This window comes from Antedon bifida, chromosome 2 (assembly GCF_963402885.1).
Source record: "Antedon bifida chromosome 2, ecAntBifi1.1, whole genome shotgun sequence".
Lineage (NCBI taxonomy): Eukaryota > Metazoa > Echinodermata > Crinoidea > Comatulida > Antedonidae > Antedon > Antedon bifida.
The window spans coordinates 29,811,372-29,835,975 of record NC_136227.1 but is presented as its reverse complement, the minus strand read 5'-3'; the positions used below and the strand labels follow the sequence as shown (position 1 = coordinate 29,835,975).

At 32.5% G+C, this 24,604-nt stretch overlaps 1 protein-coding gene across 5 annotated transcripts in view; it reads left to right on the top strand.

Annotated features, from left to right (window-relative positions):
* The window catches only part of LOC144834482 (uncharacterized), a 30,261-nt gene that overhangs the window by 908 nt on the left and 4,749 nt on the right, over nt 1-24,604 (top strand). For 2 of the 5 annotated variants that reach the window (XM_078689291.1, XM_078689293.1), the window contains exons 2-10: nt 6,675-7,200; nt 15,292-15,558; nt 16,805-16,958; nt 17,281-17,447; nt 17,691-18,400; nt 19,642-19,754; nt 20,113-20,351; nt 22,127-22,273; nt 24,274-24,391. In XM_078689291.1, coding sequence (XP_078545417.1) covers nt 6,778-7,200; nt 15,292-15,558; nt 16,805-16,958; nt 17,281-17,447; nt 17,691-18,400; nt 19,642-19,754; nt 20,113-20,351; nt 22,127-22,273; nt 24,274-24,391 — 2,338 coding nt within the window. In that variant the 5' untranslated portion in view covers nt 6,675-6,777. Of the gene's footprint in view, nt 1-6,674; nt 7,201-15,291; nt 15,559-16,804; nt 16,959-17,280; nt 17,448-17,690; nt 18,401-19,641; nt 19,755-20,112; nt 20,352-22,126; nt 22,274-24,273; nt 24,392-24,575; nt 24,593-24,604 lie in introns of all 5 variants that reach the window. The other 3 variants (XM_078689294.1, XM_078689292.1, XM_078689295.1) reach the window with 3 other exon arrangements.

Sequence of the window (24,604 nt, the reverse complement as noted above, 5' to 3'; positions counted from 1 at the left end):
TTAAATTGTCACCTTTGACCCATACACAGTCCGTGTTTGTACAATACCAAAGCTGTTAACATTGTTCATATTGACACCAGCTATAGATACCGTTTATTCTATGGTACGCCCAATTAAATACCGAATCCATTGTCAATGCATGCATGTCCTTTACAAAATGGCAATCCCTTTTTTCACTAAACAATGTTTTTGTGCAAGTTGAGTAGCAGAGCTGGAACAACATTTTTTTTACACTAAACATTTCAAAAAAGTTACTAGGCCTTGTTTTCTTCAATATTAAAAACTCAAATATTATTGATGTATGATTAATAAAAAAGACTTTAAATAGGCCATTCTGCTGTTAATCACTTCCGCAGAAAACATCTAAAAGAAATTATGTTTTCACTTATTATAAAATTGAAAAGACAAAATAAACGGTTAAATTCAACCAAAAACCCACTGAATTCCAGTCAACATGACTAATTTTTGCATTCAATTACAGTTTTTTCAGGTAAATAATTTCTATGATTCAAATTTTAGTGAAATTGAATAACTACTAGTACTACTACTGTATGTGACATTAAAATGGCATATTCAAGTTCAACAAAAAAATGTAAAAAAATATTTCTTTCAGGGGGACAATATGCCTTTAAAGGAATCTTTAAACTGCAATTTTCTACACGTTATCAAATGCCAGGCTTATATTAATGTACAGAGACTCACCACAGAGGATTATTTACTCCATGGTATGACAGCTCAAATCAGTAGAACATTTTTGGACAGAAAAATAAAATCAATTCACACACCTGTTTTCAATAGTGTACTGTTTATAATTTGGTTCTCTTTATTTAAAGTAAACTTCACCCCTAGGTAACCCTGATAACAATGATTTATATTGGAATTGTGATGTAGTATTTCCAATAAACACACTAAGGGCCTGTTCAGACCTACGGAGTTATGCTTTCGTATTGTACGCGGCGTACAAGTCCATAGGTCTGAACCAGGAAAAGATTAATGGAAGCCACCTCGTACGACACTGATATTTCATACGCTACGAAAGCTCAAGGTATGAGTTTAGTGGACGTCGCTTACAATACGAAAGTCACGCATCGATGAATATGACCTAGGTTAGATATCTAGCCAATCAAATTACAATATTCGCCATATCACATCGTGACATGTGCTCCTCATCGTATAGCCAAGCTGATCCATTTGTTGTGATCGGTGAACGTGCGAAAAAATCATACCTTTTGTTGTTACACTATACAGTATTATTATTAATATTATTATATTAATTAATTTAAAATGTCATCGAAGCGTGCGCATTGGCGAGAAACCGAAGTAAAATACCTTATTTCATTGTGGGGAAGCCCTGAGTTCAGAGATCGACAACAACAAGATGTCTGTGTTCAACGAGATGGCGGAAACGTTAGCAGATGGGCCATCCTCATAAAGAAGGATTTAATATCCAAACGAAATTGAAGGGGGTCGTCATATAAAGCGGCGATTAAATAAATCTGGAGCCGGTGCAAGTACGAGATTTGAACATTTTTTTGCCATAAATGATATTTTAGGTCATAGACCAAATATAAACCCAAACCCCAAAACGATCGGCTGGTTGGTATGCCTGACAACCAATCGATAATGCCGAGCCCAAGTGTTCGGTCTAGGCCTGTAACTCCTAAACCAACCACTACTACTTTTAATAACAACGAAGGTAGGTAGACGGTCTATGCGTGTGTTAGAGTTTGGTTAATCGCCAGCGAGTGACATCATATCCGTCTGTAACGCAACTTCGTTGCAATGAATCTGAACACTTTGCTCTTACGACGCTCATTAAAATATGACCTTGGCTGTGATACGAAAGCATAACTCCGTAGGTCTGAACATACCCTAAGGGTATGTTTCAGATCCATGGAGTTACTTATGTTTTTGTATTACAAGAAATGTCATATTATAATTAGTGTCATAACAGCAAAGTGTTCAGACTCGCTTAACTAACGTTTTCGTTAGGAACCGATTTGGGCGAACATCTGGTATGCAGGAGTAAATTTGATTTGAGATAGTCAAAATTGTTGATGCTTCATGACTTTGGTATCGTAAGCGTCGGTCACTAATCTTGTACCCTGAGCTGTCGTAACAAATGAAAGATCAGTGTTGTTAGACTGTAGCTTCCACTAATCTTTTCCTGGTTCAGACCTATGGAGTTGTACACCGCGTATGATATGAAACTCCAAAGGTCTGAACAGGCCCTTAGCAGTCCATTTCTCTTGAACTTAACCCTACTTCCAAATGGATGCTCTTGTAAACACCATTCAATATTTTATTTGATGATATTATCAGATACAAAAAGTTGCCTCTTATCAAAATTCCACCAACAACCCTACTGTAGGCCTATTATAATGCGATATTTGCCTTGTACAAACAGGGCCAGGTCCAATTATTGCCAACAGGTCAAAGCTATTGCATAGTTACTGTGTTGCTTGTAGCTTAAAAATGACACAGGAAGAATGTGTTATTTGAAGAAGAATATAACAATACACAGTGAATGGGTTAAAAGTCGGGTTAAAATACAAAATTGTTGATAGCCTTATGTTTCAAGGGAATCATTTTTCTGATTAAAAAATAAATATCTTATCAAAACTCTTTTGTGCTCCGTTTCTGAAATTCTAAAGTTTGCTGATAAATGATAACTAAGAAAATCAATCTCTTGATTGTAAGAAATTGAAAAAATCCCCATTAATTAATCTTTTTTGGATTGTTACTAAATGTATTAATCTAAACATTTAGATAATGCAAGTTGCATTTATCTGTAGTACAAATAGATTATTTATTGTTTCAAAAATGTAATACTATAGGTAAGATAATGTATAGAAGATAAAGTATGTATAGAAATGTAGGTATCCAATTTTTAACAATGTTATCAAAGTTCCTGGGTTTATTCAAGGTTTTCGGTTCTAATTTAAAGTCCTTTTAAGGATTTATAACACCACTACAGCTCTTTATCAGCTATATTAATCACTGTACTTTTGGGAACCTTGCATTAGCTCATTGTTCCTGTTTAGTGTGGTAAAGTATTACGTATTGTATTGTTCTATCTGTGCTTTGTGTTGACATTGTTTAGACTGGCATATTGCATAGGCAGCTGTTGGGTATTCTAATATTGAATTTGTACATTTTTCTCTTCTTGAAAAGTAGGACTTTAATTTCATAATATAAAGGTAATGGTTTGTTTGTCTGTAGAATCAACAGTTGGTTGGTATACATAGCAGTGACACACAATCAGTTTGTGAGACTCTAAAATTATAATCAATACACAGTATATGTATATTGCTGTACCTGATAAACTGTATAGGTGTAAAGTGATGGTCTGCACAGACTAAAGGTTAGTTTACACTAGGAAAGAACGCATGGACGTACTCGCAAGTAATTTTATCATTCATATGAAAGTTAAGGGACTATCCTTCGCTTTTTGTGGTCAAATTACTTGCATGCATGTCCCTCAGTGCATTTTGTGGCCACAGGTAGTAGGACATGCCTGATCATTTTGTGTAGGTGGTTTTTTATGTTTACCAGTATATGACCTTTTTACTAATTTTAATTTCATGCTAGATCAATTTTTACAGTCTATGACAGTGGGAGGGACTGGCCTCTTGTTCCACACTGTTTTGTGTCTAGGCCTATAGTGCTTTTGTTAAGTAAAATATACTCATATTTCAAATTCCGGTGTTTAATTGATCATACAAAAAAATTACAGTTTAACCACAAATAGACTAATAAATATTGTGTTACATTTTCTTGGATAGATTTGCCTATTGCTTGCTCCTGGCAAGATTGTGGTTGATACACTGTAACATGCCGAATAAATATTATTAAAATATTATTATTATTTAATAACAGTGCTGGCACTCTTAATAATGAGTGAACCGCTATGAAATACTGTACTTACCTCACTGTGATCGTTCATTGGCTATATTTCATAGTTCACTCATTAAGACTAAAAGTGTCAATAAGGAAAATTATTATTATATCAGGGTTCAAAATTTACATTGGCAAGCAAACTACAGTAACGTGTCACTGTCAATTACTAGTTGAATATTACAAAAGTAGGCAGAAACAGTGACAAGCTATAAAGCTGAGCTCTAAACTAAAATATCACCTTTAACAATTGGAATAAATTAAGCAACGTATCCATTCTATTAGAGTAATATAATACGAGATATCTCAATTTGACATACATGTATACCCTTGAGTACATGTCCAGGTCCAGGCAGGATGCTATAGAGGAAAAATAGGAAATTCTATGCTACATCCTGATCACAGCGTTGTACAACTGTGCGCCAATTTAAACTATGTTGGCCCCGTGGCGTTACACCATCTGGTTTGATTGCTAATTGCTCGCAATTAATATCTTGTTTGTTTAATGTTTCATTCTTTTCAGTAACATGTTCTCTTGTATAATGATTGATTTTCTATTAGATTACATTGAAAAACAGTGGTTTGACTATTATTTTAGTGTTGAGTATAAAAAGTGTCCCTAATTAGTATCCATATTATAATCTCACCCACTAGGTTGCATGAAATGTTAGCTGTGTGTGTGTTTTATTATGTTTAAATTAGCAGTCTAATTCGTGCCTGCTTACCTGGATAAAGCAACAATATAGCCCTCTCTCTCTGAAGAGAGGATACAATTTTGAAAAAGAAAAATCTGTTTAGTGTTTAAATTAGCAATCAATGTGGTCTCATTGTGGCTATTTAAAGCATTTTTTTACAATCTTCATGTATTTAGTGACATTTTCAGTTTTGTATACATATTGAATTGTATTATGATTTGACACTTTGAAGTTGACTTTGAGATCAGTTATAGTAGGTTACAATCCACTGGACACATAGTACTTTATAGAAAAGCCACTATATGGTTATCATAGTAACTAATAACAAAGCTACAGTATTCCAATCCATTTTAAGTGTTACAGTCTACTGTACCTACTAACAAAGCTATTCCAATTTTAAGTGTTACAGTCTACTGTACCTACTAGGATTGTTAAAATTGATTATTATTATTATAATATTATTATGCAGCTCAATTGTTAACCACACCCACACCAGTGCATTGACATGGTTCAGAAATCAATACCTGCGTTATTAGCAGTAGAGTTTTGTTGTAGAGAGTGGGCTCAAAAAGAGTGGTTATGCCTCTCCTTTTAGACTGGCAAGACTAAAATAATTACATTAATAAGAAACTTAAAAAATGCGGCTGGAGCTATTGTTTGGGATAAAAAAAAAGTCCAATAACCAAGGAACACCTAATGTGACATACTGTACATTTATACAGTGAAAATGGGCCCATAATGCACTGAACACACAAATGGAGGAGGTACCTACATGGTAGGAGGTACCTACATGGTAGGAGGTACCTACATGGTAGGAGGTACCTACATGGTAGGAGGTACCTACATGGTAGGAGGTACCCACATGGTAGGAGGTACCCACATGGTAGGAGGTACCCACATGGTAGGAGGTAGCCACATGGTAGGAGGTACCCCCATGGTAGGAGGTACCCCATGGTATGAGGTATCCCATGGTAGGAGGTACCCCCATGGTAGGAGGTACCCCCATGGTAGGAGGTACCCCCATGGTAGGAGGTACCTCCATGGTAGGAGGTATCCCCATGGTATGAGGTATCCCATGGTAGGAGGTACCCCCATGGTAGGAGGTACCTACATGGTAGGCTGTATCCCCATTGTACGAGGTACCTACATGGTGTACCCTCATGGTAGGAGGTACCTACATGGTAGGAGGTACCTACATGGTAGGAGGTACCCACATAGTAGGAGGTAGTCCGTATAAATAATCTACAATCTGTAGTTCAAGGTGAAATATTGATATTCTCTAATGAACTTTAAAATCAAGCATACTGGAGTGTAATTAATGTGCTTGTAACCATATACTGCATTGTTATATTTCATTCATATCATTCTATCAACCTTGTTTTAATGAATGGTGTTTAAATAAACGACCATGCATAGTTTGTGTTGCAATACAATGTGTCAGAAATTGTGGACTTATTAAAAATACCTTGAGTTCACAATTACATTCAAAGTGTAAGAATATACATGAAATAATACATTCCGAGTGTAAAAAGTTGGCGTATACAGAGATAGATTGTTCTGCATTGAGACCTTTGTTCCTATCTACCCTTCCTAAAGTTTGAGAATTGAATTTATTTACTGTAGGCTGGGCTAGAAAAATAATTGGGGATCTTGACATACTATATAGATGATGTTTTGGATGTATTGCAGTTTAATTAAAATGTAATCTGGACTGTAGTAGTCTTTTTCCTCCATGATTCAGTCTACAGTTTAAAGCTCTGTATACAGTACACTAATCAAACTAGACAAAAAAGTGTTATGTGCCTAAATATAGTGGTGATATTCCCAAATATGGTAGTGATATGACATCATCGTTTCCATATGATATGAACACATCACATTTTTTTGTCACATACTGTACAGTAAAGTGTGATGATAAGTGTAGACAGAACTTTAAATGTAAGCTTCAGTTCAGTTTCATGACCATTTTATTCAGACAAACAAATTATACAAATAAAAGAAAGAAATTGGGAAATGGAATGAGATACAAACTTGTATTAATTATTGTTTACTCTATTAACTCCAAACATTTTTTTTTGACAGGAGAGTATCTGAATGACGTTTACCTGATGTGGTTTTGAGTTACTTGAACAATTGAAGAATAAAACGTTAGGAGGAATTATAGACTGAACTGAACTGGAGAATTATGAGTGATACGGAGATTGAGAGGATGGAGGAAACTCCAAAACAAGAAGAAGCAGAAGATGACAAGGCAACTGAGAGCAGCGAGAATAAAACGGATGATGAGTGGGAACTATTGGACGCAGAAGATAATGATACATCAACGAAAGAACCGAAAACTGATGATAATGTTGATTCATCGATGATTGTTGATGTCTCAGTGACCGATGAAGATTCAGAAAAAAACAAGGAAACAATAGAAGTTATTAAGGATGCTGATGCCGACTCACCGTCTCAATCAAATCTTGATAATAATGTAAAAAGTGAGCCAGTGGTTGACCATACAGTCGAGAAACAATCGGATGACCAAGCAAAAGAACCGGAGGCAGACGATAAACCGACGGCGATAAAGATTGGCGACGTTAAAAGCAGTGATGTAACATTAAAGGTGAGTTTTAAAATAAATACTTTATACTGCTCAGGATGTGTTGTGCTTACTTCTTTCCTGTTCAAACAATTGTCAAGAGTTCAACAATACATTACTCTATGATTGGCAAGAATAATCAGGATATAAAATTCAAATCCTGATAGTCTACCTGCCTGACTATACATTTTTGTTTACACTGTGTCAGAAAAATCGTTACTGATGCAATTTTCTTTTCTATTGTATAATCATCTAAAGACAAACTTCCTACTGTGTGTTTCTAACTTTGTACACAGCATGGTCAGTTACAATGTACTGTGGTTCTATCACTATACATACTGTACATTACTGTTTACACTGACAGTTAGTAACCCTTCCTTTGGACACCATAAGAGGGCACTTTCCTGTGAAACGAATGAGGGGTAAAGCTCTGTCTACACTATCAAAGTTTATGTGACATGACATGATGATGTCATATCACTACCATATTTTGGCATATCACTACCATATTTGGGCACATCACACTTTTTTTGTCAAACTAGTTTGATAGTGTAGACTGAGCCTAATATTACTACCAACCCCTATTTAGAGGACAAGCCCTATAAAGGGAGACTTTTGTCACAAAGGTGTCCCCATAGTTTCTATTAATACCAACAGTATTAACTTAATTTAAATTCAATTCAATTCATCTTTTATTGGTCTAATTAAATATAAAAATCAGAAAATCTTTGTTAATAAATAGATTTCAACCAATTTTAATATCAATATAATTATAAAATTGCAAGAACAAAGATATGTTTACTGTTATTCAACAACTATTACCCATTTTATTGTTTTAGTAATTATTCATTTCATTTTAATGTGAATCAGCAAAGAATTTGATTACAAACAAACTGATGACTCAGCAATACATGATGAACCAACCGGTTTTCTTTTCTTATTTTTATAATATCTACACTGTTCATTCAAGTGTGACAATGATTTTTCTTTTTTGACACAATGACGACACTGCGGCAGTTTTTATTTCCTATTTCCCCATAATTTGAACCATTAGAACGTTAATGATCATTTGTCATGAAGTGATGACGCTTATTTTGCAACTATTGATACGTTTGTAAAGTCTACTATAGAATAGTCTTATCTATGAACATTGATTATTGTACTTGAGCAGTACACGCCCACATGTAATATTGACTTGGGTATAGTATTATATGCATACCTCTGGTCATAAACCCACATACTAAGTTTAGCTACAGTTAATAAAATTTTCTATTAAAAAATGATTATTTATGATTACTGTTAGTACCATAGAGATATTATAGTGATCTCTATGGTAGTACCTTTTAAAGCACAAAAACTAGTGACACAATTTTGGACTTTGGTAAACTCACCTATGGTTAATTAAAAACAATAGGATTTTAAAGAAATACAGTACAGCTGTTCAGTGTTAACTACAGAAAAATTGTAAAATTTTTGGGTTTTTGTGGTGTATTTGTATTTCTTTTCTGACAAACTAATTTTATAAAATGTTGTCGGATGGTTTCTTCTGAGGAGTGACATTAAAGACATGTACTATGCACAATAAACACAATACAGTAAATGTATTTCAATGTTTGTAGACACCTCACAATGATCTACTGTAAAATTGTGGGTTTTTGTGGTGTATTGTAAAGTATGTAGGCCCATCCCCTCTGACAAACTAATTTTATAAAATGTTGTCGAATGGTTTCTTCTGTTTCTTGTTGTGACATCATGTACTATGCACAATAAACACAATACAGTTACGTGTACTGTATTCCACTGCTCGCATATAAACAGCAGGGATTTTTCGCAGCTGGATCTGTTTGATTATCTGAAAACTCTACCTAGTCAATGTCTTTAACCTAGTCATGATTGTGTATCTGAAAATGCTACAGTATACTGTATAAAAAATGACTAGTTTGTTGGTATTCATGCTACTGTACAACCATGCCAAGAAGTGTTTGTTTTCCGTAGTGGTCATGTACAGTATTGTACAGTAGGATGATTACACACTATATTATTTTCCTATGATGCTAGTTAGTTTGTTCCATCCACACAATATTATTATTACTCAATCTTAATCGATGACAATTAAAGTAGAAATTGTTTCCTGTGTTTTGACAATTTCCACGCTTTTATGAATCGACGTTGACCATATAACTTCATTCCTTTTGGCATTTTAAGACATTCAAACACGCAGCCTGCCTCTGAAACTTGAGAATTATTAACAGCAGGGCTAAAATTAATTTTAAAAAGTAATTGACGTGTTAAGGTTCATTGATTTTTGCTATCTTTATAAACCCATTGTTCAGATCTGATAAAGATGTTTGATTTAATACAGGTAAGATTCATTTTTTTTGTAATAGTTTACTCAGATCCGGATAACAAATATCTTTGACTATACATCTACTGTGTCAATTGAGGCAGTTATTGCAATAAGTGTATATGGTTACTACCCACTAAACGTTCGCTAAACAATTGCATAACAGGTTAAAGCAAACAAAACAAACTCCAGTTACTGTCAGTAGCTGCAGTAACAAACTCCAGTTAATACTGAAGTAGCTGCAGTAGAATAATGTTTGCCTCTAATGAAAGTTAAGTACAGTATGTACACAGAACAGGAGTATATTGAAAAGATTAATTGTCAAGTTTTAGAGCAATAGTATTTGACCACAAAGAGTGTTACGCATATTCTTGGAATACTGTACTACAATAAAATCATATCACACACAAATGAATAGCCTGTAGATTGTATAGAAAGGCTATAGGAATACCATATGGTTTGATGTGTTCATTATTGTGGGTAGGCCTATTGGTATTCTATTTATAATTTCAATAATTGCTATAAATATGCAAATATAGGAAGACTAACATCTGCGTTTATGTCTTGTTATGAATAATACTCTATGCCACCTTACTTTCAATGATGTTTACTTTCACACCTATTTGTCTGTGTTTCTACCTAAATATGGTAATCATATGATTACCATATTTTTATTCATTGTTGCCATGGTGAATAATGCCTTAAATTCTTAACTAAGCCATTCATGAGCTATTTCGTGTACAACGTCAATCATAAATGGAGTCAATGAAATTCATTCAATTAAATTACTACAATGATAGTCGACTAGACTGGATCTACCTTGAAGACTGTACTGTAGTGTCTGTGGCGAGACATCAATAGGCAATTACAGTTGGAGAAGGAATCTTCATGAAAGGTGTGGGTATAGATGTACAGTACAAGCTAAATAATTTGGTTCTTGCACTAGAAGTACCTTTTCCAATTCAGTGTTCTAAGAGAGAACTTGTCAGTATTATATTACCAGGGTGCCTGGATACAACTTTTCGGGGAAAAATTAGGGGTTGGTTAATTTGGATTATACTGATTACTGTTAGGTGGGTGTGTCCCACTTGAGTGTGCTCTGGTATGGGCCATATCATTATTTAAATTGAGTGTGATGTCATTAATGTTCTTTTTGTAATGTATTCCTCTCTTCGGAGAGAGAGGCTAATTGTTTGTTTATCCAGGTAAGCGACACTCTTAGACTACCAACACCACTGTTGGTTTGTCTAATCTTATAAATTCCTATAAGTCCTGTGTATGAATTTAGCCTAAATTAGGGGAGGATTATACTAAAAAATGGGATTTATTATTAAAGTTATATACTCAGTCATATGATGTGTATTTTTATTTATTATTATTATTATTGAGAGTAGTAGTAGTATAGTAATAATAGTAGAGTATCCATTGCAACATTTATACTTGTTTTGCTGGGGCAATAATGACTGTTGGTGAGCAATATTGATTATATCTTTCTATAGTTAGGCTTTCATACAATGCCTTATGTCAGCATCATAATTACCTGCTCTATTATATCACCCAAGTACTTGATTGGAAATTTATCGCTGATGTACGAGGTCACACGCTCTCTCACAGGTGAGGTCATGGTACAGCTCACTCAGGTGAGATGGATACAGCATTGTGGTGTTTATTGCATTAAAGTAAAGTGTATGGATAGGTTTCATATTAACAAGTTACATAATATAATAGATAATATTTGAAATTTTCTTAACAATTTATTATAGTAGTTACTGCATTGGGATCTTAAATTCAGCATGGTGTTGGGCGTACTTCTGTAACTGCATGGAACAGATTTTTCATACTGTTAATTTTAGTAGTATACCGTTGCCCTAATTTTTTTTTATCTTGCATTCAATTAGTTTATAAACCACAATAGAACCAACTCATTTGGGACACCCTAACAAGTGACACTTACCGAGATCAGGGAAATACTGTACATGTTTTAACACTACCGCCAACCCCTATCTAGGGGACACCTTAATAAAGGGGCACTTTGCTGGTTACCGAAGGTGTCACGAGCAAGAGGAAATACATGTTTTAACACTACTGCCAGCCCCTATCTAGGGGACAACCTATTAAAGGGACACTTTGCAGGTTTCCAAAGGTGTCACAAGCAAAAGGAAATACATGTTTTATTAAACACTACCGCCAACCCCTATCTAGGGGACACCCTATACACTTAAAAGTGTCCCCTTAATAGGTTTCTACTTAAAACAATGCTTTTTTAATTTAAAAAAAAATTAATATGGTTTTCAACAATTAAAAAATATATCTTGCATGTGTGTGAAGTTGTAAATTACACGTAAATAAATGACCCATTTAAAACTATTTTTATATTTTTCCCTGTCTACTTATTTATATAAAGATTTCCACAAAATCTGTAAGTACAATAAAAAAACACAGGATTACAGTGGCTTATGTATAGCCTTCAGTAGACACCAAAATAACCTATGCTGACAGAAAAAGGTTATTAAAAGATACAAATTGTTAAACTAATGGCAAATTAAAAGCGTATTTTTTTATTTTTACACAACTGGCCTTTCATTTTTCAAATAAATTGCTTATTTAATAATCCTATGTATTACTTTATGTCAGAAAAATGAATTATCTTACACAATTTGATTGTGAATTAATACTCTTTAAAAAAATAATATTCAGAGATAGTGTTAAAGTGGCAGATTCATTGATCTATGTCTTTTGTCATGATTTATTCTTATTCAAGAAAGTCATACTTATTATAATTCCTAGAGTAAAGATTATATCTTGGAAAAGAATATAAATGTTAAAGGTACATTTTAAACACCAAAGTATTTCAAATTTATGTCCCTTTTTGAGACAATTTACATTTAAAGTTTTACTGTATTTGTACATTTATATTTTTAATGTATAGCTTTAATATTAGATATTTTTTTTTTATTTATAAAAATGACATTAAAGCTATAATACACACTTTATTATGAAAATACTAAAACCCCTCACTCCTCACTAATACCAATAACTGCCCTGGGGCATTTACTCGTTCCAATAAATACAGTATACAATAAGTAAAAACATAAAAGAAAAAGTGTAGCAAATGTTGTTACTGTTTTTATCTACTTTCTATTTGTCATAATGAAAGGTAGTATAACACATAGTTTGTACAAATATTTATAAAGAGAGTGCAACAGGATACAGACCTTCATGCAATTCAAAGTGCCATGATAAAAAAGAATGATAAAATGCACTATGGCATGATTCGAACCAGTGATTCATACTGCAGCCGGATCTTAACCACTACACCATAGATTACTGTACTTGCATAGTATTGTACAGTACTGTAACTTGATAAACAGGATAAATCATGCAGTATAGGCCTACTGCTCGTTTCAGACTGTTTGTGCATGTTTGCCGTTTCATATGCATTGCAAAATTTAATCTTACAAATAATTTACATAAATGACATCAATGATCTATTAACCTCATTAACAGAATTGCATGTATTACTTAACTGTTCAATGAATTCATCATCAAAACGATGACTTCTTTCATTCTAAATTCATATGGACAGTAGATAGAAGTACAATAAATAATTTGGGAACTTAGATTAGAACCTTTTAAGGGACCACCATGGGTATTGCTAAACAAAAAACGATTTATGTTATGAAAAATAAATGTGAAATCTGTTTTACTTTATCCAAAAATTTTCAAAAATTAAATCAATTTCAACATTCTTACTTTCTATAAATTCATGTTTTTTTTAAAAGATTTTCACAGTTGCACTACATTTTTCTGTTTAGCAATACCCACCACCATTTCATTAATTGAAGTATCTTCATTGTATTATTATAACTCCAGATTTCATTCAGAATATTGGACTACAGACCTTTGTGCTATTTTTTCATTTCACACATTGGTTAATAAAGAAAATGAGAGTACATTACCATATAGAGTTACTCATAATTACGCTAGTCCATCTGGACTCTGCAATTATACTAATGAATTTATTCTAATAAGTCGAGCAATGAAATCTAGATTTCCAGTGTATTGAAAGTCATTTGTGCTGAATTGGCTCGGTTCAGGTGTATTATCCAGGGACTAGTTAATAAGGATAGAGCGTGATTTTCAAGAAACATTGGGTAGATTAATACATGATTTTTAAGGGTTGATGGAAAGATCTTAGACCATAGGATGGGGATTACTGCCATGATTTTTAAAGTCTTTAGGCACATGGCCAAGGATTACCAATAGAAGTTAATCATTGTTCTATCAGATAATCCTATCAGATAATCCTATCAGATAATCTTCAAGATACTATTTTGTGAACCAGTTCACTGGGGTTCTCCCTACTCACTTCGAAATATGAACTGGGCTGTTTAAAATGCACATCAGGCAAACTGTGTACACTGGACCTACTGTATGGCTTATTGTCCTTATCCGAAAAGACTTGTTCCACCACCAGAACTACTGTAGAGGAGTGAGTCGACCTCGAATCATTGCCGATATTGTTGTCTCTTTTAGGTACAGTAAATAGCGCTTGTTACCTAAACCACTCCGCCATTTGACTTGCAGATACAGCAGTTTGTTACTTAATATGCTGATTCCATATTATAAATGAAATGACTGTATTTCATTCAATAATCGATGCAAGTTATGTAGTGGCGGACAGTGTACACTATGCCATGAAGACATATTTCCAGTTTATTAAAATGCCAAAGACTGGAAGTCATCATGTAATCATCATTTGACTGTAATGTAATGGTTTTTCAGTTAATTTAGGAAATTTGTATTTATTGTTATTACTTAAATGATTACCTGTACTGTAAATGAAACTGAATATTGAGGCTACCTCAAGGTATTCTTATTAATCTTATTAATATTAAACAGTAAGGTATGCATATGTGACACCATGCATAGTTTAATTTGCATACAGCACACCTTATAGATACCATATTTAATTATCAATCATCTTCATTAATTTACAATACTCGGATGTTGCCATGTAAGCACGCATTGAATTAGCATTAATTATTAGGTTTAAATTAAAATCATAAGATAATATGCAGTGATAACAGGATAATCAATTGCTGGCATTGAATATACTGTAAGCTAAAATATAACATAAATATAGTGTAAAAATGCTGAGTTAATAGTAATACAGTGTACTGTTTTACTAAAATCCCCTTTGAGACATCCCAGGGGAAACCTCTATTAAGGGGACACTTTCCTGTGAAACAAACAAGAGAGACACCCCTGGTATTTTATTGTATAGACAGTTGTCTAGAAGTAACTGTAGTTACAGATAAAGACACATTGTATTCTATTTTTGCATTTGAAATAATATCAACATTAATTCGGTTTGTTAGTTTAATTTTTTTCTAACAAACAATAATTATGTTATTAATTGCATTGATTGATTGAGAATTTGCATAATTTCAGTATAATAGAAATAAATACATTAAGAAAAGAGGAAATTGGTTATTTAGATAAATACTCGTGCATTTTTTAAAATTGAATTCTAAAATCATCATTTCCTACCTAGAACATTTTGAAATTGATATTTTGATTTTGTTTGTATCATTCATTACTCATTCAATTCCATGGAAGTTTCATGTCAAAAATGACGTTGCATACAATTTTATTTTAATGAATTTAATCCGTACAAGAAATTCTCTTAAGGGAAAGTACAGCGAAAACAGGAAACTTGAAACGAATAGTAGCCAGTCATTTATTACGAGTTTTAACAATTTTCACAGCCATTTGATGATCAGGAGTCGACCGACAACGTACAGAAGTTGCATGAAACTGATGAGAAGGTTACGATTGCCGTTGAAAAGACTGAAGACGATACGGATCAAAAGAAAGAGGATAGTGACCAAAAGAAAGTCGATACTGACCAAAAGAAAGACGACACCGACCAAAAGAAAGAAGATACTGAAGTTAAAAAAGAACAGGAAGAAGTAGAAGACAAAGAAACGGTAGAAATGGCACCAGCAGAAGATCCAGCCTTGCCTAATCTAGGGGTAAGTTTAAATCATTTTTCCCATAGTTAATAAATAGTACTAATGTGACTTTAACAGTACAGTTTATATTGTGGAAATTTACAATACAATGTTGGTGAGGTGACTAAGAAATATATTTGTTTGTGTTAACATGTAATATTGATATAAGCTTTTACTTCCAATATTAATTACCTGCCATATCCTACTTTCTGTGTTTTATTACATAAGTAAATATAAAATTACCATAACCTACAGTATGTCCTATATTTTGCACTGTAATAGTGAAAAATGTATGGGACCCCGGCCGACTACCTCCCACTACCCCTTGGATCTGCCTTTGGAACAGTAGATTTGACCCAGGATGCAGAAGTTCTAAGTATAGCACTACATCCATACAGTCACTATTTTGCAAGTGTACATTTAAGGCATCCTTCTCCACATATAACACTAATTAGCAACAGATTAGTGGGGAAAGTGCTATAATTTTCAAATAGGAAATTACAAATAAGAATAGTGCATAAACGTGATATTGAATATTTAAAGTTTATAGAATTAACATTATTAGTCAACAAAATGTAGAACAGGAATATATAATGTATTAGAAAGTTGATTCATTATCTAATTAACCTATTTAATCCTGATAAGATCTGATATAGTGAGGTAAACACTGTAGAAGGTCAGATTTATATTAAGGAAACTGTTTTTAGTAATTCATTATTACATAATGCATCAAAAATAAAATAACCTTCGTGTGAACACATATTTGTGTCATTGTTGTGACGAGGCAGAATTTCATAGCATGATTTGGTTAATTCGTATTTGATTTACTTTGCAGTGAAATTCTTAATTTAATGTGTAATTAAATGTGTATTGTACATTACCGTAGATTTAGATGTTTTTTTTTCAACTGAAGGAATTTATAAGCCATTCAAAATTTTGTGTGTCTATAGTATGTATGTCCTGAAACCATTATAGTTGTATAGTTTTTAATTAATCCATTGCAGTATCCTATTTGGCCAACGACAGGGGCCAAAATTGATTAGAACACCAGGGTAACCTCCGACTCTTTCAGAATGATGTACTGAGTTCTTTAAAATACACAATTCAGTTGTGTACATGAGACTATTATGTAGTTTTAAGTCCTTTATCTGAGAATATAGCACTTATTCTACCATCAGAAATATGGCTGAATATGTACTGATATTATATACATTATAATGATACTACTTTTCCTAACTATCTTATTCATTTCTTTTTATACAAACAGGATGTCCAATTACTTCAATCTGAATTATTATTGGAACGAGTGAATTTACGTAAACGCAGTAGTGGAGCTGTTGGTCGACGCCCACCAACCAAGAGAGCGTCATGGACAGATGGCCAAGGAAGACCCGTATCATGGATGTTTGCTGACTCTGCTGGTAATGCTTTATTCCATGCACACTTACCTGGATAAACCAACATTGGCTGTTGACTTTTTGTGAAAGAATATGGCCATTATTCAAAACAATTATTCAATCAGATTAAACCATTTTAGTTTTCTGCAAGTAAACCAGTAGAACATTATTAAGGAGACACCTTTGAGACCCAACAACCAAACAAAGTGTCCCCTGAGTGTCCTCTGAATATATATAGCCGCTATACCTACTTGTTTATTTTACATAGGAGTGTCCTCTTAGTAGGGGTGTCCCCTAAAGAAGGTATTGTACTGTAATAATCAAGTTTATAATTTCTAATCAACAGAACCAAAGCTTGTTGACCTAGAACTTCCATCAGATGATGAAGATGAAAAAGATGTGGAAGATAGCAAGAAAGAGGAAATGCAGACACCATCAAAGCCTAGGATCCCTATTGGTGGTGTGCCTAGCCCCATGATGTTACCTGGCCTAGCCGATGCTGTCAAGTTTAGAGTTAGTCTTAATTTTCACTTTATAAACCATATTTTCTCGCCGATTACTTATTAAATGAGGCTTAGGGAGTGGGGTAGAAATATTCAAATATCAATCAAATTGTAGAAAAGTAGATTAGGTCAGGATTGAACCCAGGACCTTGGGATTTAAAGGAAATCAATTAACCACTAAGTTGTGTGTGCAAATGGCATTATAAGTTTTCCTAATTTCATACTTTCAATAACAAAAAACCTTTTTTCCCAGAAAAAAACACCAGCCAGACATTCCAGAGAAATTGGAAATACACGATCTAGTGAAAATACGGAAGTGAAATCACCACCATGGGCCAAAAACATTCTTAAATCTCCTCCTATTGATGGTGGATTAAAAGTTACTGGACTTTCACCTTCCTGGGCTTCAGGCAGTGCCTTAAAACATCCCAAACCAGCCAAAGATCTACCAGAAAAGAGGCCTAAACCAGTTGTCCGTCCCAGGCCTAAACCACGACCGAAATCCATTGCTGTTATGTCAGACCTTCAGGGCCAACCAATGATGCTTTCACAAGAACTGCTACAAAAAGTTGAAAGGCAGTCATTGAAACATAAACAACCGGAGGTCAAGAAAGATACTGAAACGGAAAATAAATTAGTGAACACTCAAGAAAAAGAAGATAAGGTGACGGTAAATGGAATCGAAAATTCAAATGAAAACCAAGAAAAAGATAAAAATGACTCTGTAAATGAATCAACAGAAAATAAACTGGCTGATAATAAAAATAATAAACCAACAGTTAATATTTTAATAAAGACTCCATCGGTCGAGGACAAACCTCAAAGTCCATCTCCTGTACTGGAGAAGAAATTAAACTCTGACATCATCAATGCACAGAAGAAGAGAGAGGATAAAGAGAAAGAAGAAATTTCGAAAACACCTCAATGGATGGACCAAAAGAAGAAATTACCACCTATTCCAAAGTATGTTTTAAAGATTTATATATGTTATATTATATCAGTGAATTGTTAAAATATAGTGAGTTGTCATTTCACCATGTTCCTTACTTAAAGCTATGTCTACACTATCAAACTTTATGTTTATTATAAAAATGTGCCCATACTGTATATGGACATGATGATGTCATATCACTGGCATATTTGGGCATATCACTACCATATTTAGGTACATCACACTTTTTTTGTCAAACTAGTTTGATAGTGTACACAGAGCTTTAGAAGATTTATTACCATCATATTTGAGAATTATTATGTTATACTGGCATATGATACAATTGCAAATTTACTAATAGCCAACATGCTGTAGTTAAAAATATAGAAATATTCAGTTTATAACATATAAATCAATGTAAATAGACTTTATAGTGAAACTGATTTGTTAAATGAGTACATTCATGCCTGTAAGCAATTTAGTTTCAGTCATTCTGTCAGTCACAACCTACATATCTTCACCTTGTGCAATCAATAGCAAGAAATCATTGACAGTCTGCGGAATTCATTTACATTTAGGCGACGCGTTAACGACAATAATCTCATTAGCATAATCAAGACTTATGTATGCAACATTCTGACTCATGGTTGAAAGATTGTATTTTGTAGCATTGTATAAACTTGTACAGTGGAACCCGACCTTTGGGACACCCCTATTTAGGGGACATTCCTATTCAGGGAACACCTCTGTTAAGGAGACATTCTCCTGACAAACGAGCAAGGAGAATACATGATTTAATACTACGGCCACCCCCTATTTAGGGGACACCTCTATTAAGGGGACATTCTCTTGATAAACAAAGAAAGGGGTAATACATGATTTAACACTAAGGCAACTCCTATTTAGGAGAACCCCTATTAAGAAAATACTGTATAAAATATAATTCCTATTACTTTTTAAATTGCTATAAAAAAACTATAGTGATATTAGCCCTATCAACAGTTTATTTTCTTGAATATTCAATTGATCATTGAAACTTTTCATGAATAAATGAATGCATGAATTAAATTATTCTTATCCCCAAAATGTGCAAACGTTTCATGCGTAAAGCACATATTATTTATCCTTGAATACAATAGCGCCCCTGGATTAGATTAGAGAGGATCACTGCATATCCTCATTAAATCCTCATCAATTTTAGTAGATTAGCAAATGCAAAGGTATTTTTCTGTGTATTTGACTTCTTATAGTATATATATCATTTTTGTACTAGAAGTAAACCAAAGCCAGCTGTCAAGCCAGCAAAACCAGATAGATCAACGGTTTCATCACAGCCACAATGGAAACAGGATTTAATGAGGAAAAAGAAAGAGGATGAAGCACAAGGTATGAGGAATGAATGAATGAATGAATGAATGAATGAATGAATGAATGAATGAATGAATGAATGAAAAATATAATAAAGGAAAAATAATTGAATGGAGAATACCTACATTTTGTTTTTTTTTTAAAGAGAAACTTTTATATGTCACCCGTGACGGTGGAGACAATTTGTACAGCATTTAAGTTTTTATTTGTTTATTATTGTTTATCATGTTTTTAAATTGATGAAATAAATTAAATTTAATTTACCTGGATAAACTGACAATTGCCCTCTTATTAACAAGAGGATACAATTTTAAAAAGAAGAATTCCATTGAGCATCCTATAAAATTGGAATTAACCAAATTAATTCTATTTAAAGGCAAAAAGAAACCAGTAGTCGTTCCGCAACGAAAAACAAACACAAATGTTATCACGACACTTCCGGACTGGCAACAAGACCTCGCAGAGAAAGTACAGAAGAAAAAGAAGCAAGAGAAACCAACGGAAAAAGGAGATGAAGAAAAGAACGAAAAGGAGAAGATACCAGAATGGAAACGGCAAGCTGCAGAAAGGGCACAGAGGAGGAAAAAGTTAGAGAATGCTAACCCACCATCCAATGTAAGTTTAAGCATCTCTGCTAAATTCATATCATAGCATTGCAGAATGACGAAAAGCCAGCTAAATATTTTTGCATTCATTTCTTTTGTGTGATTGCTGTTGCTAAAATTTTTATTTGAAGTGTACAGATTTGCCATAATTGTTTGATATCTTAGCATGAAAACTAGAAATGTGATTAAAATATATTTTATTATTTTTTTCAATATTCTTAACTCTTTTTCTTTGTCATAGATGTCACAGATTTCAAATAAAGATTAACAAAAATGTTTTTTAAAACCTGTTTTTAGTATTTTCATTTTTCCATAGTCCATAATTATTTATGTTAATTCCTATATCATGATGTGATTCAAATTCAATAATCTAGCTACTTTCAAATACCAGTAGTTTAAAAATTTCCCATTCATCCAAATTCTATTCTAAATTATTGAACAGACCGTTTATAATATATTTACATACAAGTTTTATCCATACTATAAGTAAGAAAGAGTTTTTATATTTTTATTATTTTTTAATACACACATCCATACACATGTTGATGACCTAATAAATGTTTGTTCCAGATTTTAATCTTAAAACCTATTTCTGTAATTTGATGATTTTTTAGAATAAGATCCCCCAATCCCAAAAATAACAAGCAGAACAGTGGGCACACATTTCAATACACATTGTATCTCATTCAACGCCTACATCATGTTGTCCTATTTATCTTGAACTCGTCAGTGTTTATACATTAAATGTCTAGGTATTTATATTTCCTCAACTCCCAAGTGCTTTAAAAGACGTGAGACTATTGAATGTCAGGCTTCTTATTTATATTTGTCTTCTGTTGTAAACCAACATTATTTTTTTTCTCTCAAATTTCTTTTTCTTGTCAAATGATACATCAGATTTAATGTTATTACTTATTATTTTTCATCACGTCTTTTCAACACCTATTGTCAGTTTATTTCTGTTAATGCATATACTGTAGCAAACACTAGATTTTTGTTTTTTTTTAATAGGAAATGTAAAATTATTAAAAGTACAATAAATTATTGTTATTATTCATTGGTATTTATTCATGAAACAAAACACAAAAGATTAAAACATGGCAGCAAACACAAAATATGTATAAAAATGGTTAAAGTTACTCTAAAAATTACAGCAAAAGGTCATAAAAAACCAAATAGAACATCAAAAAACATGTATGATGAAATGGTAAAACTGCATAAAAGGCAAACAATTACAAATTATTCATTCATTTAAAAGTATAATTAATCAAATAAGGAACAGGACTGCAAAAATGGCATTTGGTATCACATTGAGTTTCAACAATACCTAGTATTATAAGTAGAAGGGTTGTAAGAAATGTAGAGTAAATAAGGTATTTATTCGACTACAGTATTATATACTCACCTGTGGTGGTTATTCAATAAGTACCACAACATACAATACAACATAGGAATCCATCAAGGAAATATACCATTTTAATCTGTTTTGTTATGAGGTAGGCCTAGCTATTGTAGCCTATATATCCAGGTACTAGAGCAGAGCCAGGAATCGAACCCCAATCCTGGAAACTACAGTATTATTACAGTAATACATATTATTTTAATAATTACTTTATTTATGTTAATCCATTATATTATAGTATACTTTAATTTTTTTTTTCAAAGTCATTATTTTATGTTATTCCATACAATATCATGTGTTATTATTTTTAATCATCTTTTAATTTTGCTTTCAAAATAATTATTTTCTTTTATTTTTAACAACCCATGCATTGTCGTTCTCAGAGGCCCTCACATGTTGATGAATTACCCCATCCAGATGATACGCCCAATTGGCAAAAACAAATGGAAGATACAGATACTCCTATAGACAAGGAGATAATAGTAATAAAAACAGACGACAATCGGTCAGATTCTGACAATGTAGTTGAGGTAGTCTTTTAAAACCAAAAAATATTGTTTACTTCTAACGATATTCATTTCATTTTCTTTGTAGTGTGTAGTCTTATATTTAAATATGTAAATTGTAATGAAAAGCGAAACTAAAACAACGATAATAACATACATGCCAACACTCCCGTTTTTAAAATTTTATTTATTTTAAAATTGTGCTCCTGGATTTCCATATTTCCTCCTGGATTATAAAGATAACTGAATTTGTGATGTTATTGTGTGGTTTTATGCATTAAAATCTAACAAAAGAACATCACCAACTTCAGATGTTGGCATGTATGTAATGATGCAATAAATAACGACAACAAAATGTTAGTTTCACGTCCCCTCCCAGTTTTTGTCCAAAATGAAAAAAAAATATAATATTAATCATTCAGTTTCCATCAAAATTTCATATAATCAAGGCATGTAAACAGATACTAGATTTTCATGTTAGTATCACTAAGCTACCTTATAAAACCTTTATCGTTTATCAATTATATTTCATATTTTTTTAAAGTAATTTTAAACCCGGAATCCCACATTTAAAAATAGCAAATCAAATACTGGATGTGAAACTAACAATTTATTATGAGATTTTCTCATTTTAAACTTATATATATATATTATAGTTATTACTGTATACTTTAATTATTTTATTCTTTCATATGGTAGTGGTTATATACTTGCACATAAACATTAGGAAACATTTTCATTAAAAAACAATTATTAGCAGTTATTGCGTTTATTAAAAAATGTTTCCTGAGACATACTGTATTTGACCAGGTATACTGCCATGCTTCAATACATACTTTAGGCCCAATCTAAGATACCATGTTTGATCTTGAGTATAGTGTACCTTTCTTGTGGCCCAGGTGTGTGTAGTCTTGCACAAACTTGCAAAGGATTCTACCTCTCCCAAAAAATATCATGGCCCTGTACTTGGTCAAATACTGTACAAATTCCTAGGTATAATTGGCCATTATAGTCGCCATATTCTTACATACATAATAATAATTTACATATTATATGAAAAAAAATATTATTGTTATAATAATTATCAACTATATTAACCATAATTTGTAATTTTAAAAGATACTTCATATATGCCATAGCCTTCATACTATACTTCATATTCCTATTCATATGCCTAATCTTCATAATGTATATATTCTCCATACAATTAATATACTTCATATGTCCATCCTTAATATGACTGATATAAGATAAGCCTGACTCTACAACCAGCTGTTTATGCATGAGCTTTGCAATTTCGTTGTCCATATTAACTTTTTTTTTTCATTTTAATCTTTGCATGACTTTTGTATATACAACATGCTAATTACGTGAACTCTCTAACAATCAGATTTCATTTAAAGGCCTAAATTTAAATATTAATAAATTAATAAAATGCATTCTAATGACCAGACCTTTATGACAAAGTCTGTACCCTCCTGTTATTGGCAATTTTTTCTCTGTTGGTTGGGTTTTCGAAATAAAATAAAATAAATAAAGTCGTCTGTCATGGAGAGTTCACTGTATATTTTAATTCTAATTTATATAATTTTCTTTTATATTATATTTTATTATAATTTAATTTCTTTCATTTGTCATTTTATGTGTTGCATGACATTTTGCATGAATATTAATTTCCTTTTATTTTATTAATACATATTAATGCAATGTTATATTTTGTAGATATACTGCCTAATAGTAATACATCTGTCATTAATACTAATCAATAAACTAATTAATAAATCATACTCATTTTGTTTATTATATTTCCTACATTGAATGTTCATTTTTTAATGGTGGGTCTTGCGGATAAAAAATGACAGATTTTCCAGAACAGGGTACTACTACTACCAAGTTGGGTCCTGAATGTGTCCCCTTAATATGGTTTGTTTGCTGTTGACTGGAAAGGTATTATGGAGTTTTGAGAGATCTAATATCTTACAAACATGTGACTTTATTTAACTTTGTATTTCTGTTTCTTGTAGAATAATAAAGAGCAGTCTGGAAATATTCCACAGTGGAAGAAGGAATTAATGGAGCGTAAACAAAGGTCTCGTAGTTTAGGCGATGTGGAACAAACGAATAAAAAATTACATATAGCAGGTAACAATATTAGTTTATTGTTTTTATTCAAATCGTAAAGTAGTGTATTATTAGATAAATAGCGACAAAAAGTATGATTTGAAAACAAGAATAATCAGATTTAATGTAAATGTCAAAGTTCATTCACGCACCTTAGAATTAAGTTTAAAAATAGAAAGTGTCAACAATGTTATTTTTCTTGTAGATTGTTAATACAACAAGGTAAAATTGTTT